Here is an 18,118-nt window from a genome sequence, read left to right on the forward strand (position 1 = left end):
ATATGATTATCGGGGAGCGTGTTGTTGAAATAATCTCGAGCAAAGCTCTCGATCATGCTAACCTCTCCATCCATAGGCTAATCGGGTAATCGTGTCTTTGTTTTTAAAAACATTGACTTCAACAACAAGATGGCCAAAAGACATGGACATTGAACCATCGCGGCAATTAATGAGCGATTGGCGGTTGCGAGGAAAGACGCCCTAAGATGATTGGGACAGAGTCGCTAAGCGACTCCCTCAGACGAGGATGACAAAATCAGCCGGATAGTAAAAATCCTGAACTTTTACCAGAATATTTTCGACCACACCCTTAGGATACTTAATAGACCGATCAGCTAATTGCAACGTCATTTTAGTGGGTTGCATCTCATCTAGACCTATTTGTCTATACAAATAAAATGGGAGTAAGTTAACACTAGCCCCCAAGTCTAATAACGCGGTCGTCGTATAAGAATCTCCTAAGGTGCATTGTACGGTAGGATGACCAGGGTCCTTGTACTTAACAATTCCATTATGTTCAAATAGAGTTGGGAATTGTTCTGTTAAAAAGGCGTCTTTTGGTATATTGGTCGTACGCCTAGTAGTACACAATTCCTTAAGAAACTTAGCATGGTATAGTAGCTTTTTAATAGCTTCGAGGAAGGGAAGGTTTATAGTTAGATTTTTGAAAACGTCCCTAATCTCCTCATAATTAGTATCCATAGTTAACACGGCTAATTTTTGTGGAAACGGTGGTTTCTGTCTATATTTAGCAATGGTATCACCTGGATGTTTAACCGTGGCTTTCTGTTTCTTAGGTTGTGTTGTAACTGGTACCTCTACAGTGGTAGACTCTTCAGTTTCGATTTCGGTATCTAGTAAAATAGCAGGTGTAGGGGCTACTGGTGGGGTAACCATAGGCATAGTTACTTTGTTATCAACCACTCTGCCAGAACGGAGAGTAGTGATAGCATTTAGCTCACCTACATTTTCATATTCATTACTAGTATTATCGGTTATCTCAAAGGCTGTATTTGTTGTTTTAGGATTACGTATTGCGTGACCTGGAAATACACCTTTGGGTTGGGATTTATCTTGAGCCAACTGTTGGGTTAAATTATTAACGGATTGTAGAAGCTGTTGGTTAGATTGAGCCATAGTTTGGAAAAGTTTTTGGCTCACTTGTATGAAGGTGTCAAGACGATCCGGTTGTGTGGGTGTAGTAGTCACGGGTGGTGTGACTGTAACTATTTCCCATGAATTATTTATCGATAGATTTTGATAATTATTATTTACCGGAACGATACCTCTATTAGCATTATAATTATTATAACTACCTTGACTTTGTGCTTGACCTTGTCGAGGTTGCACTTGGTTGTTATAATTATTAAAATTACCCTGACCCTGACCTTAACGTGGTGGAGCTTGGTTAAAACTGTGCGTTGGCCTAACATATTGATTATTGTACCCTGGAGGTGTGACGTGTTGGTTATTTCTCCAACTGAAGTTGGGATTATGTCTCCAAGGGGCGTTAGGTTCACTATTAATGGAACAAGCCTGTTCATAGGCTATAGGACAGTGGGAGTCGGGATGCTCAGGGCTCCAACAGAAACTACATGGATTTGAATTTACGTTCATGATGGGGATAGGCTTTTGTTGAACAGAAATGGCCTCTACCTTTTTAGTGAGTGATTCGATTAGAGTTTTAAGCTTGGGATCGTGTTTAATTTCAAACATACCGGCGGCCTTAACTGTATTTGATGAACTAGCGGAGCGGTGGATATTATCACTACCCGGTTGTTATTTTGCTTAGTTTGATCCTCTAAAATTTATAAGCCTCGAGGCTCCTTTGCTTAAGAAACTACCCCATTCATTATGTCTAGGACTTCTTTATGGTGGTGTAGAAGTCCTTTGAAAAGGCACGAACTAACGTGTCTTTCGCTAAATTATGATGTGGACACTCTATAAGGAGATCGGTGAAACGATTCCAAGCCTCGAAAATGATTCATGAGGATTTTGTTGAAAAAATGAATCTTGGAAAGCATCTCATCCGTCTTTAGGGGTGGGTAAAATGTTCCATAAACGGTGAACAAGTTTAGCCCACGAATCCCGCAAATTAGGCATTTGGGCAAGTTAACCAAAGCCGCCTTATCGGCTAAGGTGAAAGGGAATACCCCGAGTTTAATTTGTTCGCACCAACCGTAGGATGGTGGAATGTTGTTAGGACTTGTTCAATCCACGACGCATGATCGTGCTGATAAGGTTTTCATGGTCTAATCCATGAAAACGGGTAACAAATTAAAAATATTTGGGGATTCGAAATCCCCAATCGGTCCGCTAGAACGATGCAAGATTTGGGGCTATCGCTCAAGGCTTTGTAGAAGTCAAAGAGAGAGGAGTCTCTTCTTCGCCGGGCATTGTGTGGGTGATGTGTGTGAAATAGTAGCTAGAGGTGTAGTGGGTGGTATACTAGATAGACTTGTTTGTTGGCGTTGTTGGGTAATTACGTTCGTGTTTTGTTCGCCGGACCTTAATCTCATACAAGGCTAAAACCAAACTTAGCTAAACACATCAACACTCCAAACAATTCGATATACTAGTATAAACCTCTAATGAGGGAGATGCGAGGTGTGGAAGAAAGGAATACCGATCGTCCTTGCTTGGCTTATGAATAGCGTCTTGTTTACGCGTGTTAGGTGTATATAACAAGTTAGAACACTGAAAAACTTGAAATATCAAAGTTCAAATCAAAACCGTAGAATTCACGAAAAAAATATAGCTTAGTGGGTCTGGTCGCGCCAGATATGCGGTCAGCTCGTGTAATCTTCAAATTACACAGTGTTTTAGTGGGTCAGCTCAAGGTTCCAGCTATAGAGCAGGTGCTCTTCCTTAGCGCCGTCGGCCTTCAGTGTATTTTTCCGGAACTTTTCAACTGAATCGGAAAACCACAAGTAGGAATCAAACAAGGGTGGGTGGGTGAAATAGGACTTTAAGAAAATTACTTACACTACGAAAACAATGCGAAAGTGAAACTAAGATGGCAGCGGCGCCATTTGATAAAATGTAAAAATTGATAGTTTACCTACGAAATGAACGATGAAACTCAAAACGTAAATAAACTAAATCTATCTTACGTGTCTATGTTTATCAAAGATTCTACTCTCAATCCTATGAGATATAGTGGAGTAGAGTGATTCGTTCCACTCCTAGTCCTTCCGCATGCTGTGTTCTCTACGTATAAGTATTCTTAACTCTAAAGTCTGATGAGAGATTTACGAATGGCAACTTGACTACGATGCAACTACCCACAAGATGCAACTAGTCGACTATTAGGACAACTATGGGAATGCTACGTTGATTCTATGATAAGGAGTTAGAGGGGGATTGATTCCACCTTAACTCGACTTAATCCTACTAATGACAAATCGTCGTAATCTGAATTGAACTGCTTCGCAGAACAATATGGTTACTCCTAATCCCTAATTACACATGGCATTTCTACCTATTCATAACTAGTATGTGAACGATTAAACCCATTCTCATGGTGAACTAATCGTTTCTAGAGTGGAAAGGAAATTACGGCGACTCTACGACGATAATCGAATCAAGCTTTCATCAAGGCTTCTCAACCCCCTCAATGGAGGTTTAGCCGAGAATCATCACGCTTATCATTCCCAATGGAATTCAAACAAGACATGATATAAAGATTGAAACTTTGCTTGTTTAAACCCAATTCAAAACTACTAATGCAATAATTGAATTAAACTAATAATGATAATTAATTGAATCTACTTAATTGAAATTAAACAATTAATGGAAATGAAACTAACTTATGGAGAACACTATTTTCTTAATCTAATGAATAATAAAACAATGATTCAAATACTAAATTAATAATCTACTTGTTCTAAAGTAATTAATTTAACATGGAACTAGATCTAAACAATTGTAAATGACCAGAATTGAAATTGACAAATAGCTATTTTATTAATCAAACTAATTAAGAGTAATGATTCTAAGAGTTTAATCTAAAACAAGAATTGAATATAAACTAAATTCAATTTAATTAAATAAAAACTAGATCTATTGTTTTAGGTCTAAAACTAGCTACCTTAACTATCTACCCTATCTACCATTAACAAAGAGCTAAGCTTTTGTTTTTATACTTTCAGATCCAAAAATCGTGCATGGGCTTGGAGCCACGTTTTGGGCCAGAGAATCAGGCCCAAAACCCAATTCTTTCAGTCCAAAAAGGCCTCTTCAGCTGCAGTTGGCTTCAACAGACTTTTCGTCCACTTCTGGTCCTCTTATTGGATTAAGGCTTAGACCATTAGAAAGCTCTTTCAAAGCCGGTCGTTTTGACATAAGGTAGGCCCCATTCCGAGGTCTGAGTCCAAAGATCGACGCCGGAGTTCTCTGACTTGTGTCTTTGTTTTTTACGCGCCGACTTTTCAGCTTTTGACCGGGCTTTAGAAAGGCTTTGTCTTCTTGAAACTTGGCCTTTAATCACAGAACTCCTTAGTAACCGACCTTTGCTCCTTTATCTCGCTAAAGTGGCACATTTCTGCACATAATGGACTTTGAAGCTTGAAATGCATAAAAACACGTAATCAGTGTTAACTCTTAATTATTACTCACATAATTGGTCTAATAGTATGACTGTTACAGGGTTAAAACTACAGTTTTGGGCTCTTATCAAGTATCATATTACTGAAGTACCTAATCCTGGGTTGTATAGGACATGGTTTGAGTGCGACAAGCAAGTAACGGGGTTTCCTAATACTTTGCACTAAAGTTTTGCTTATATAGAGGAAAGACAATGAGCTATAGAAAGACAACGAGCATGGATTCTCTACAATAGTCAACACAGTGCTTCACCGCGCCCTAATTTTCAAAAGGCCACATGCAACTATGTATCGAGCTAATAGGTCACAGGTGCTTCGTGAATTTCCTCCAATTGTCCCAAGGCCACCGAATTTTCCATCAATACTATGTCCTCTTCCAGCTGTGCCTAATCTCATTCACTACATTCAATATGTCATTTTTTGTTCAATACTAACGTATATGCTATATGTAGTAGTTTAACTAAAGTATGCTACAAGTAGTTGTTTAATGGGTAGCTTAGTGATCCAATTTAAACTTCTTCACCCAGTTATTCCGGTTTTGCTCTTCAAAATGTGTGGCTGAAAATCCTGCCCATGCGAAATTTGGGTGCACCCGAGGCACTCTAGACGTCCTCTTTTATTATTATTAAAAATAATTATTTCCATCCTCAAAAAATAATTATTTCAATCCTTATTTAAAAAGCAGTCTTAACAAGCATACTATAAAAGCATAACTGGTCCATTTTAAAACCATGGGTTAGTTATACACCTTTAAAGTAGGCCCAATAAAAAAGCCCGGTTTGTAATTGTTGCAAAAGTTTAAAAGTTAAAACAATGTTCTAAGTATTTTTGGCCAATTTGTTTATAAAAAGTCTGTCCAAATAAAAAGAAATGTAAAGGCCAAATTAAACATTTAAATTAGCAGCCCTAATACCAATTAAAAAAGCCCAAAAACAAAACAATCAGTCTTCTTCTCCGAGTATTCTTCTCCAATAGTTCTGCCTCTCTTTCTCTCTAGTTCGATCTGCTCTCTCTCCAGTTCAAGCACTCCGACCACTTGATCTCTCTTCTCCACTTCTGTTCTCTCTCTTCTCCACTTCTGTTCTCTCTCTTCTCCACTTCCTGCAATTCTCCAAGCGATCATTCACTATGAAACGCTCTTCCGAAGATACCCTCACAACCCCAACTCCAAATTCCAAAAAACCCGTTTTCCTAACCAAAGCCGAACGCGAAAAGATAGCCATCCAACGCCGCCAAGACGAACACGCAGCCGACTTGAAACGCCGCCAAGAACTCCTCCAACAACAAAACGGCTCCACCTCGAAACCCCAGTCCAACCATTCCCCCACTCGTCACCATCGCTCTTCTCGTGACTCGGACCGTCGAACCCGGGACCGGGAACGCGAAGAAGAGAACCGGTCTAGAGAACGAGCTAGAATAGAAAAACAAGCTGAAAGAGAACGGGAGAAAGAGCTGGACGCAATTAAAGACCAATATTTAGGAACAAAGAAACCGAAAAAGAGAGTTATTAAACCAAGTGAGAAATTCAGATTCTCGTTTGACTGGGAAAATACAGAAGACACGTCACGTGATATGAATATACTTTATCAGAACCCACATGAGGCACAGCTTTTATTTGGGAGAGGGTTTCGTGCTGGTATGGATAGAAGGGAGCAGAAAAAGCTTGCTGCGAAGAATGAGAAAGAAATGAGAGAAGAGATTAGGAAGAAAGACGGTGTTGAGGAACGGCCCGAAGAAGCTGCTATACAGAAGCAGAAAGAGGAGGCGGCGGAGGTTTATGATACGTTTGATATGAGAGTTGATAGGCATTGGTCGGAGAAGAAGTTGGAGGAAATGACAGAACGGGATTGGAGGATATTTAGGGAAGATTTTAATATTTCTTATAAAGGCTCTAGGATACCGAGGCCGATGAGGAGTTGGGTGGAAAGTAGGTTGACTACGGAGTTGTTGAAGGCGGTGGATAAAGCCGGGTATAAGACACCTTCTCCTATTCAGATGGCGGCAATACCACTTGGGTTGCAGCAGAGAGACGTGATTGGGATTGCGGAAACTGGGTCAGGTAAAACTGCTGCTTTTGTACTTCCTATGTTGACTTATATATCTAGATTGCCACCTATGAGTGAGGAAAATGAGGCTGAGGGTCCTTATGCTGTTGTTATGGCTCCTACTAGAGAGCTTGCGCAGCAAATTGAGGATGAGACTGTTAAGTTTGCGCATTATTTGGGTATTAAGGTTGTGTCTATTGTTGGTGGGCAGTCGATTGAGGAACAGGGGTTTAAGATTAGACAGGGTTGTGAAGTTGTTATTGCGACTCCTGGTCGTCTTATTGATTGTTTGGAGAGGCGGTATGCGGTCTTGAATCAGTGTAATTATGTGGTACTGGATGAAGCTGATAGAATGATTGACATGGGTTTTGAGCCTCAGGTTGTTGGGGTGTTAGATGCTATGCCTTCTAGCAATTTGAAACCTGAGAATGAGGATGAAGAGCTGGACGAGAAGAGGATTTACAGAACTACTTATATGTTTAGTGCAACTATGCCACCAGCTGTGGAGAGACTTGCTAGGAAGTATTTAAGGAACCCTGTCGTGGTAACTATTGGTACTGCTGGAAAGGCAACTGATCTTATTACGCAGCATGTGATTATGATCAAGGATTCAGACAAATGGCCTAGGCTGCAGAAGCTGCTTAATGATCTTGGCGATAAGACCGCTATCGTTTTCATTAATACTAAAAAGTCTGCTGATTATCTCTCCAAGAATTTGGATAAGGCGGGGTATCGTGTGACTACTTTGCATGGAGGGAAGTCGCAGGAGCAGCGTGAGATTAGTCTTGATGGTTTCAGAAATAAACGGTTCAATGTTCTTGTTGCCACCGATGTAGCAGGGCGTGGGATTGATATACCTGATGTAGCCCATGTTATAAACTATGATATGCCTGGGAATATCGAAATGTATACTCATCGTATTGGAAGGACAGGGCGTGCAGGTAAAACAGGAACCGCAACGACATTTTTGACTCTTCACGACTCAGATGTGTTTTATGATCTTAAACAAATGCTCATTCAGAGCAATAGTCCGGTGGCCCCTGAGCTGGCAAGGCATGAAGCTTCGAAATTCAAGCCTGGGTCAATTCCTGACAGACCCCCAAGACGCAATGACACAGTTTTTGCTCATTGATGTGCTTCTGTGAAGACACTTTAGACAAGAGTTCAACGTAGTGCTTACACTGGTCCTCTGTAGCTGCCCATTCCGAGTTGTACTACAGGCGTAGGGAACTGTTTGTTTTCATCGATGTAAACATTTCAAGAAGTACTTTCATATGATTTTTTCATCGAAAGGAAGAAAAATTAGATTTCATGCTTCAATTAACTATGTGGAGTTTTTACAGTTACCTGATTATGTCATTTGTGGTGTATCTTTCCTTTGTCTTGTCGTATAGTGTGTCCTTTGTACTTGCACAAGTTTTTGTTTGTTTTTCAAGCATTGGCATCCGAGCTTTTTTCTTATTTATTTATATGGCCTTTGTCATTGTTCGTCAATGCTTGTATTCCGGTACCCTGTTAACATTTTATTAACTTGATCTACGTGAGTATGTATCCTGCAGAGTTGATCTTATGCTTGAAATTTAGTTTTACTAACAAATTTTAATTTCTTTTTAGTATAAAATATGTTCTTTCTTTATGTATAGTGTGTTGTCTGTTCTGGTCACGCACACCCTTTTTGGTGGCAGATGCAATGATGCATATGGCATGCCAAAGCATAGATCGGCATTTAGGCTAATAGGCTTAAATGCTTAAATGCTTAATATTGTCATTTCAATTTTGTTTTTGGTCAGATGATTGACCTGTCTCTGGAAAGGGAATGTTTGGGTTTTTTTTAGGTGGACTGAAATGAAGCCTGTAAAGTTTTGATCTTTATATTAGAATATTGGTTGTATGGATTTCTAGTTTCTTTCTTGAGATTAATCAATTTGGTGTTCTTTTGTGGCTTTAGATGGGCCATACACTATCAGTTTATGGCCCCTTAGCTGTTTATGTTTTTGCTGGTAGTTTCATAGAGGGTTATTAGGCAGGCTAGGATTAGAATATCTTTGAAGGGTATGTGTTGGGACATAATAGATGCTTGAGTGTTATCCATGTATAGTTTAATAGAAAGCTTGTAAGTTGAAGAAACGATTGATGTTAATAGGAGGAAGTTAGTACTCACTGATGATATCATCTCATTCCTTTCGATATGCTAATGGGCTAGTTGAAGAACCAAGTCATGAGTATGATTTAGGTTAAAGGCTTGTAGGGGACAGTAGAGTACTCCCAACTTGCTCAGAAATGCCAGCAGGAAACGTGGAGCCTGCTGAGACACATCCATCTGGTCTTACTCACTTGAATATTTCAAAGAAAACTCGGGGATGCTTTGTGAAGCCTCTTTTAAAGGTATCCTCAAAAGGGATTAAACAGCTCTTTAAATTTGGAAGAAACACGATAAAGCATAATGTTGAATTGGAAAGATTGAACATCAAAGTTTCTGCAGTTGACAATCACGCTGGGAGCACGGCATCTTCCAAAGCAGGTAACATAGATCTCATCACACACATACTTGGAATTGACTGATACTGTATCACTTTAATTGTTCAGAAGTATCTTTTAAGATTTTTAATGCAATGGCCTTTCAGGTTAAGAGGTGTTAAACGTGCAACCAGGCCCAATCCATTGTCTATAGCATAGTAGTATTCAAAGGATTTGGTCATTGTCAGTTAGCCAAAATTATCCACATTTAAGACTCTCGGTTCTCAAGCAGAACTTCTAGAGCCACAATCCCGCGACACGAAATGGTGAGATTTTCATTCAAGCTGAACATATTTTCATCTTTTCTTCTCGTGATATTTTTCTTCAACAGCCCAATTTATTAGAACTTGAAGCTCCCATCAAGATCTGTGGCCAGTTTCTTTTTCTTAAATTTTTATACTGTTTTCGATTAAAGTATGAATAATATGTTAGTTGCTGACTGATTATTTAGTTTTTTTTTGTTGATATTTTAGTTAAAGTTCGAATTTTTAATTTTATTTTTTTGCAGCTGTGTTTTGAGATAATTTTGTTTTAGTTAAATAATGTAGTTATTTAAAATGGAATAAACAATTTCTAAAGAAAATTTTGGCTAGTTTGATGGATAGGCTAATATCTTGCTTAGTGAGTTCTAGTGATATGGTGGTTGACTGGTGAGGTTTAATTTTAGTTTGGGTTATTGGAGTTGTAGTGTCTGATTGAGTGATGTGTTCAGTTGAGTTCTTAGGACATAGGGAATTTTTGGAGAGTTGATACTTGTCTTGTTATTGATATACTCAGACGAGGGTGGGAGAAGCAAATGAATGGTGTCATAATTTTTGATTGGCTAGCGTTTGACAAGTGAAGATAGGCCTGGGGATCGGTTTGTGTGGCATCTCATCAAGGAGACTAACATGTGTGTTTCTCATTATTGGATTTCTTGCTGGATTACCCTAAACCTAACATTTTCTCTTGTCCCTAGGAAGAGTTGGTTTCTAACAATTGGTTTAGATTTATATCCCCAAGCAGGCCATATTGGTGTCAGAGGTTTATATTGAAGTCAGTTACATGTAGTCTGCTAGAAGCTTACAATGCTAATGTCTATAACAATTATAAGTTTATAACACATAGTCCTAGAAAGTTTCAGTATGTGTTCTCAGGTTCTGCTACAGTATGCTTTATCCAAATTGACACATTCTTTTGGATGGTCAAAATATGAAATCGACTTTTAATCAACACGGGAGCAAGAGTTTCTTAATTTATGAGACTGTAGTATAGCCCATAATAAGCTGCAGGGGAGCTTCAGGATTTTAGAGAAATCTTGTTAACTGCAGTAAAATTATATTTAGCCATTGAACAAGAGAAGAATAGAGAGTCTGGAGAAGAAGAGAGAAAAGACAATACGGCCTTAATTAGTTTTGGCCTTCTCTCAAACATCCATGTATAAGAAAATAGTATGGTTTACATAATGAAATACATATTAAAATCTTCGGGTCGGGGGACCTGGTCCTTACTCCTTAGGTGCCCTAGGGTCCTAGGGAAGTGTCCCTTGGACCTCTAACAAATGTGACTCCTCTTAAAGGGGAAGCTTTCTAGCTTATACACGTGAAAGAAGAAACTTTTGTTTTAGGTTCATTTACATGTGGAAGATGATGTGGCAGTCCCCATGACCTTATGTCTTCTGCGAATGCAGCTTTCGAGTTCAGAAAATTCTAACACTAGGAACTAAGTAATAATTGTCTAAGCAAAACTGTTCTTTATAGTTTAGAAATTACAGCCTTTTTAGTTTGTTTATTATATATACAGATAATAGTGGCTGTGACTTGAAAGACAGTTTTCTTATCTCCCCCCCCCCCCAAATAAATTGACACGTTCTTTTTGTAAGGAATTTCTAATTACATCTTGTTTCGTTTACTTGTGGTTGCAGGTGACATTCATGGGCAATATGGTGATCTTCTAAGGCTTTTTGAATATGGAGGCAAGCCGATTATTTGTTCTTAGGGGATTACGTAGATCATGGCAAGCTGAGTTTGGAAACTATATGCCTTTTGTTTGCATATAAAATCAAATACCCTGAGAACTTTTTCCTTCTTAGAGGAAATCATGAATGTGCTTCTATTAATCGGATATATGGGTTTTATGATGAGTGTAAATGCCGGTTTAATGTGAGGCTTTGGAAAGCTTTCACGGATTGCTTTAATTGTCTCCCGGTAGTGGCTCTTATAGACGACAAAATCTTATGCATGCATGGTTGTCCTTTCCCCAGATTTGACAAACATGGATCAAGTTAGAAACTTAACTCGCCCAACTGATGTTCCGGACACTGGTTTGCTTTGCGACTTACTCTTGTCAGATCCTGGTAGAGATGTTAAGGGATGGGGAATGAATGACAGAGGAGTCTATACTTTTGGTGCTGATAAAGTGTCAGAGTTCTTACTGAAGCATGATTTGGACCTTGTCTGTCGGGCACATCAGGTTGTTAGTGTTCAGACATACCTTTTTGTCTTGTTATTTATGATTGAGCAATTTCATAAAACCTTGTATTCCATTGCAGGTTGTGGAGGATGGATATGATTTTTTAGCTGACAGACAACTTGTTACAATATTCTCAGCCCCCAACTACTGTGGGGAATTTGATAATGCTGGGGCGATGATGAATGTCAATGAAAGCTTAATGTGCTCTTTTCAAATTCTTAAGCCAGCTGAGAAGAAAACGAAATTCATGGTGTCATCTAAAATGGGATGATTGTCAAAGTTGATACTTCACGTTTCTGAGGTCAGTTCCATATTCTTAGTTATGTCATGGTTTCTGTATCATTGGTTTTATCTCTGGTTATGTGGAAGTCAGCCATTACGTGCTGGTGATTACTATTATCATGATACTTAGGAGTTTACTATATACGTATAGTAATATATACCTGTGGTTTCTCAACTATTTGCTATATCGTACATTGAGATCTGCATGACTTTTTTGTTTTTCTCTGTTATTGTTGTCTGCCTTTCAGTTCTAATTTTGTGTGAGAAGACTTATCAAAAACTAAAATAGAATGGAACCAGGTGTGTCGAGGTTGATATTAAAAGGAACTTTCTGTTATTAAGAAAGTTATACTGTAAGTCTGTAACTATTGTTCTATTAGAATCCCATAGTTCAGAGCTTAAGATTCACTGTTTCTCTATACAATCTGAAAACGACACAAGTAAGTTACAACTCCAGTTTTAACTAGAGATGGTGTTGTTTATCATTTTTCAATTAAAGTCGAACAAAAACAAAAATTGTGTCAATAAATCATTTTCGAAAACTTTCTACATGAATAAGCAGACCTAGAAAGATTTGTCGTAATAACTAACTACTGAGTCCACTTTATCTAAACTTTCCAATTTACCCAAAATAGCTAACTACAGAAACAGAAAAAAAGGCGCGTTTTAACAACTCTTTTATCACCACCACCCTAGCTCCTTCCTCAAACCTTCCCACACCTCCTTCTCTCTCACACCCCCCAGAGAGAGAAGGCACAAACAAACAGAAAAAAGTTCCTTCACAGTTAATATTTATATTACCACTAAAAAAAGGTAAAAATAAAAAGCAGCTTCCACGAACTCTCTCTTTTAGTGCTTTTGCTTGGTCTAATTAGAGAGATGTTGATCTAAAATATTCACCGATTAAAATGTTGATCTAAAATATTCACTGATTAAAACGTTGATCTACTGTAGTAGGGCTCTCTAGAAAGTTAAGGTAGAATACTGTTACTGCAGCTTTCTGGCTACCACATGTTAAAATAGAGTTGATGCTACTTTTACCATTTTCTGTACTTGGACTGTGAACTGTAGTAATCTTTGCAAAAACTTATAGATTAGTCAAGATGTTACTCATTTTCACTAATGCTAACCGATTTTCCTAAATGATGTGGGAGATATTAGGAGTAAGCCTCAGCTCTTTTTAAATTCCGTTTCTGTTCTTATTGGTTGACCTTAGTGAGCTGTTACATGATTATGGGTGTGTGTGTCAGACTATGACACCGTACGAAGTTTCTGACACTGCAAATCCCATATATAGGGTTCGGCTAATCGAAATTATTTTAATAGATTAATTATAATGAATTATAACATTTTGATTATGGACAAGTATTTCATTTTCAAAATGTAGAGACTCAAAAAACACCAATCATGATGCTCTGCCACTCTGCTAGACAATATTGAACTTCTCAAAACATAAATGGACAGGTGTCCTTTATTCATAGAATACCAATTATGATGTTTAGGCTCAACATTTTACCTCGTTAAAATATAGAGTAAGTATATATGATAAAACGTAAAATACCAGACATCCATGTTGTTTTCAAAAGATTGAGGACGGGTGTCTTTTATTTGTAAATAACTTTGAGTACACACTTGATATATGAGACCTGCTTCATGTGGATCTTGATATATTCCCTAGTCATCTGGAAATAGGAACTTAAACATAAAAAGACGTAAAGTCATTTGTCTTTAATGAGAACCCAAGCTACCAAGCTAGTTTTCTGGATTTTCTACTTCAGTCGGAATCGACACAGATCGACTAGGGACTTGGTGCCAAATGTCTTGTACCCATCCAACACAGTTCTGTACTGTCACGAATTTGCTCTGAATCTATTTCCAATCCAAGTCTGAATCCATGAAAACACGAATCAGCTTCAAAGGTCTCGTACTCATGCAACACTGTCATATTTATGCGTGAAGAGCTGAAAGCATAAGGAGGGAATATTCCAATTTATCAAATCATATAGAACTATAGAAGTTAATCGTTCTACCTGCCATAGAGTATTCTGAAAAAAGGTTCAGAACTTATGAACATGGTTTTATAGATTTAGACTAAAGGAAGAGTTAACATTTCATAAGTTGGTGTCAAATACCAAGTGTCTGGTACCACCTCAGAAGAACCAAATGCAGGTTCTGACTATACATTTTTTTTTCTTTGTTCTGATACTAAGTAAAACCCTGAGGGTATTTAATGTAGATCTTACTGGCGGAAGCTTCAGTTTAATTAAATCTACACTTTAATTAAAACACAATTAAAGACGACCTAAAAATCACTCTTTTATTGAATCTCTCAATCACAAATCACACGCCTAAACACAACTACTGAAACCTTAACTACAAGCCCGTTATTTAAAGTAAACCTAGAAAGCATAAACCAATAAGAACGCGACATGTGTTCAACTAACTAATGGACTCGAACCATGGGCCTGGACTCAACTAAGGGGCTCACGCGCATAACATGTAGAGGGAATATAGGCGCATGCCTATGACACTGACAAACTCGACTAATGTTCTACATCACTCTTCCCAACCGAAAAAAATTCGTCATCGAATTTCTAATCAACAAAAACTTCAAATAAAGAGAACCACGTCCACAAGCTTTAGGAAATCGGCCAATACCCCAGCTGAAAGGAATCCCACCATGAATTTTTCCTTTGTAGCAGCTTCCCTAGCTTAAAATCAGTAACCCACAACATGCTCTTGCACACAGATTATGAAAACAATAACTAGAAGATGCACCAAAAATTTTCGGTACCATTGGCTCGTCTTGAAAGCTTGTAACTTCACCAACATATGTAACTCTCTTTAAGGAAATCCAAATCTGCAATCGTACTTTTTTGAAAAACAAATCACTTCGTTTGTCAAGTGAGTCACAAAATTTTTCCAAATCGGATCTTCGTACTTATAAAAAAGAGACTCATCTTCATACTTATCAAAGATTGGTGGAGCGCCCAATAGGGGGGCTACAACACCTGCCGGCAGCCGAGCGGTGCCATCATGGAGTTGTACACCCTCACGTTCCTCATTGAGAGGAGGTTCCCTGTTAGTGTTATCTTTCATGCCAACTCTGTTCTCTCCGTTGTTTTATGGATCTGTAGGCGTAAAAGGGTTCAGAAGAGGGATTGAACTATCAACCTGATATGCATCATCAGTACTAGGCACTGAACCATTATTCTATGGTGGTGGAGGTGGTTGTTGCACCTCTCTTTGGACTGGAAACTTTGCTTCCATCAAGTTCTGGAACATCTGTGTCATGTTCTTCATGCTTTCTTCTAAACAAGACATGCGAATATCCATGGATGGAGGACGACCTCGAGTTGTTTTGTGATTCACCATAACAACACAAAAAAAATTGACTTTTCGAGAAAACAAAAATTCGCTGTGAATAGTGACACGGTGAATAGTATTCAATGAACAGTGTTTTCGGTGAACAGTACCGTGAATAGTAATTCCTGGAATTAATCTGCTCCGATACCAAATAATGTAGATCTTACTGGCGGAAGCTTCAGTTTAATTGAATCTATACTTTAATTGAAACACAATTAAAAGACGACCTAAAAATCACTCTTTTATTGAATCTCTCAATCACAAATCACACACATAAACACAACTACTGAAACCCTAACTACAAGCCCGTTATTTAAAGTAAACCTAGAAAGCATAAACCAATAGAAACGCAACATGTGTCCAACTAACTAATGGACTCGAACCATGGGCTTGGACTCAACTAAGGGGCTCACGCCCATAACATGTAGAGGGAATATAGGCGCACGCCTATGACACTGACAGACTCGACTAATGTTCTACATCAGTATTTTATAGTAGATCAATAAAAAAGTCATTACTTTAGTATATTCAACACTATGGTGCAGGTAGCAGGGTTCAAGTCTCACTTGGAATCAGAAGGTAAACCTCAACTTGTAAGCTTGTGTTGAGGCTTAAGCATTAACTAGGTCAACAAGGGCGTAGGCCTTAGTACTTAAACCCCTATTCAAATGCTCATCTCACTTTAAACACTTTAAATTGGGTTGACTAGGTTAATGTGATTTACCCTTTAAAGGAAGAATTCATACATAGAATGGGTTGACCATCCAGGTTAATGTGATTTGAGAGATAAGGCAAATTCTTAAAAAGGAAGTAAATTGTTTATGCTACAAAAATATTTTAAAATAATAAGCATCCAAAATTATTTAGTGTAGAAGACCATCCATTTTGAGTATTTTTGTATCCGGATCAATATAAAGATAAACTAGGCTGAATGGGCACACAGAAATGAGGAAGATCACAATCATCACATACACTAATTGTCAGTTGTTGTGTGAATTGTACAAAGTTATTAAAAATAATAATGGAAGGAAGAATCCTATGTTGTATAATTCCCATGTGGCGTAATCACCCGTCTGTAAAAAACTAGGTTTTGATATCTGCTTCATCATCATTTTGTTCGTAAGTTGTTTTCACATTATTTGTATGTTGAGGAAGTTAAACTTTCAGTAACACTTTCTTTGAACAGTGCAACGAATAAAACCACTGATTAATGACCAAAATAGTCTGGAAGCCAATTGGTGAACATGTCTTTACAATGATGTTGACATTTCATTTGCTTAAAATCCCAATAATATCTTGCTTGAGAAACCAACAATCATAATACTCGCTTGCCTTTCACTTCAACACAAAATGTCTACTGCAAGGTAACATTGTTAGTTTTCTAGTATGTCGTGAGGATTAGATTATGATATCATCCATGGATTTAGCACAATGTAACTGAAATGTAATAACTCATTTCAGGCAATCAGGTTTGAAAGTGCATTGGTATTACTAGATGAGTCTTAACACTGTTGTAGTCTACCGAAAAAGGTCTTTTGAACGTCACAAAGTTTAGAACTTTAGATCACATTTTTCCTCCGCTAAGGTGATATTTCTTAGACTTTTGTTTCAATTTATTATGAATTACTTGGAAGTTCTGATTTTCACATGACGACATATTAAAAGCAGGACCTTAGTACATGCTCATGATACTCGATGCTTAGAAATTTTGACATTCAAATGCAATATCAGATGTCAATATACACACGTGGCAATGTGGCATAGAGTATTAATTTCTTGATACATCAAATGATGAAATGAAAGCTTCCCATTTTTTTTGAAATGAAATAGTCCCATTTTTATGAAACCTCAGCAACTGAACATGGTTATGCAGGTGATCAATTGATTACTCGTCCGGTTTTTAAGTATGCGGCACTTTTGACAGGTTCATTTAATGATTGCGTTGGGAATGGAAGCAGTAGATGGTCCAGTGCCTCACTCCCCCCTGTGTCTCAGCTGTAAGTACATAATTGAACTTATGTTCTTGATATATTAATTTCACATCTTCACCCACTCAAAAAACATGGAACTTCTCAGGTTTGCAAGCCCTTTAACTTTGGCAATTACTTGGGTTGTTGGCCACCGAAACTCTTACAAGTATAACAGGTTGTGTAAGGTCAGTTTGATGTGGCTCAGATATATCTTGACCTTTCGAAAATGTCATTTTCTATGTCTTTGTTAGGATCATATCATTTCTTGAATTATTGACACCAATTATGTATCCATGTTCCAACTTTGAATATAATAATGCATTCTGTTGTTTGACATAGCATGATCTGAGTCCCGTTGGTCTTTGGTCTATTGCTACAGTGTACAACACTGATGTCGGTTGAGTTTTTTTCTTAACCTTGCTTTTTATGCAAATATAATCATATGCAAGCATATAATTGTTGGCTTCGTTCCATGACACATGAATATTGTTTTCGGAATTTGTCGACCTATACTTTGTAAGTAGTTTATAACTCAATTTTCCAAAACTATCGAGAGGGCTTGAAGCTAAACGTGAGGGCGGATACTATGTTATACATTTAATTTACAAAATAAATTTAGACATTAGTTAAAAATGATTTGCACTTCACAATTAAACCTTCTACTAAAAAACTTGTTAAAGTTGTATTAGTATAAGAACAATTAAATTCATTTCATAAAATATTATAATTAAATTAAAGGTTGACAAACTTAATAGATAAACGATTTTTTTTAAGTGATTTTTAGGTTGGAGGCAGTGATTTGCCTCATTTTGACTTTTGGATGGGCCGGTCGGGCGGGCGGGCTAAGGGTTTAGCCATTTTCTTAACTTTTTGTCAATTTTCC

General features: G+C 37.8%; 2 protein-coding genes across 6 annotated transcripts; both read left to right on the forward strand.

The window, feature by feature from the left end:
* The first annotated feature begins 5,489 nt into the window (after nucleotides 1-5,489).
* On the forward strand, nucleotides 5,490-7,995 carry LOC147497706 (DEAD-box ATP-dependent RNA helicase 21-like). Its single transcript, XM_086560048.1, has one exon. It carries the CDS (start codon nucleotides 5,733-5,735, stop codon nucleotides 7,779-7,781), a length of 2,049 nt encoding a protein of 682 aa, XP_086416174.1. The 5' UTR covers nucleotides 5,490-5,732; the 3' UTR covers nucleotides 7,782-7,995.
* A 141-nt stretch (nucleotides 7,996-8,136) lies between these two features.
* LOC147497707 (serine/threonine-protein phosphatase PP1 isozyme 4-like) lies at nucleotides 8,137-17,775 on the forward strand. Of its 5 annotated transcripts, XM_086560053.1 has the most exons (7): nucleotides 8,137-9,170; nucleotides 9,274-9,432; nucleotides 11,070-11,307; nucleotides 11,409-11,617; nucleotides 11,697-11,918; nucleotides 17,139-17,262; nucleotides 17,342-17,775. In XM_086560053.1, exons 4-5 carry the CDS (start codon nucleotides 11,420-11,422, stop codon nucleotides 11,886-11,888), a joined length of 390 nt encoding a protein of 129 aa, XP_086416179.1. In that variant the 5' UTR covers nucleotides 8,137-9,170; nucleotides 9,274-9,432; nucleotides 11,070-11,307; nucleotides 11,409-11,419; the 3' UTR covers nucleotides 11,889-11,918; nucleotides 17,139-17,262; nucleotides 17,342-17,775. The 5 variants fall into 5 exon arrangements, with proteins under 5 accessions (XP_086416179.1, XP_086416175.1, XP_086416177.1 ...); XM_086560049.1 differs by having other exon boundaries at nucleotides 11,070-11,617; XM_086560051.1 differs by having other exon boundaries at nucleotides 11,070-11,617; nucleotides 17,190-17,262.
* Nucleotides 17,776-18,118: the final 343 nt, after the last annotated feature.

Source organism: Coptis chinensis, chromosome 5 (genome assembly GCF_015680905.1).
Source record: "Coptis chinensis isolate HL-2020 chromosome 5, ASM1568090v1, whole genome shotgun sequence".
In the NCBI taxonomy this organism is placed as follows: Eukaryota; Viridiplantae; Streptophyta; class Magnoliopsida; order Ranunculales; family Ranunculaceae; genus Coptis; species Coptis chinensis.

What these genes read in the sequence shown, in the direction of transcription:
- LOC147497707 (XM_086560050.1), top strand. Translation starts at nt 11,390, where the DNA reads ATGGTTGTCCTTTCCCCAGATTTGACAAACATGGATCAAGTTAGAAAC. An exon ending in TTGTCTGTCGGGCACATCAG is followed by an intron (nt 11,618 to 11,696) that starts GTTGTTAGTGTT and finishes ATTCCATTGCAG; the next exon opens with GTTGTGGAGGATGGATATGA.
- LOC147497706 (XM_086560048.1), top strand. Translation starts at nt 5,733, where the DNA reads ATGAAACGCTCTTCCGAAGATACCCTCACAACCCCAACTCCAAATTCC.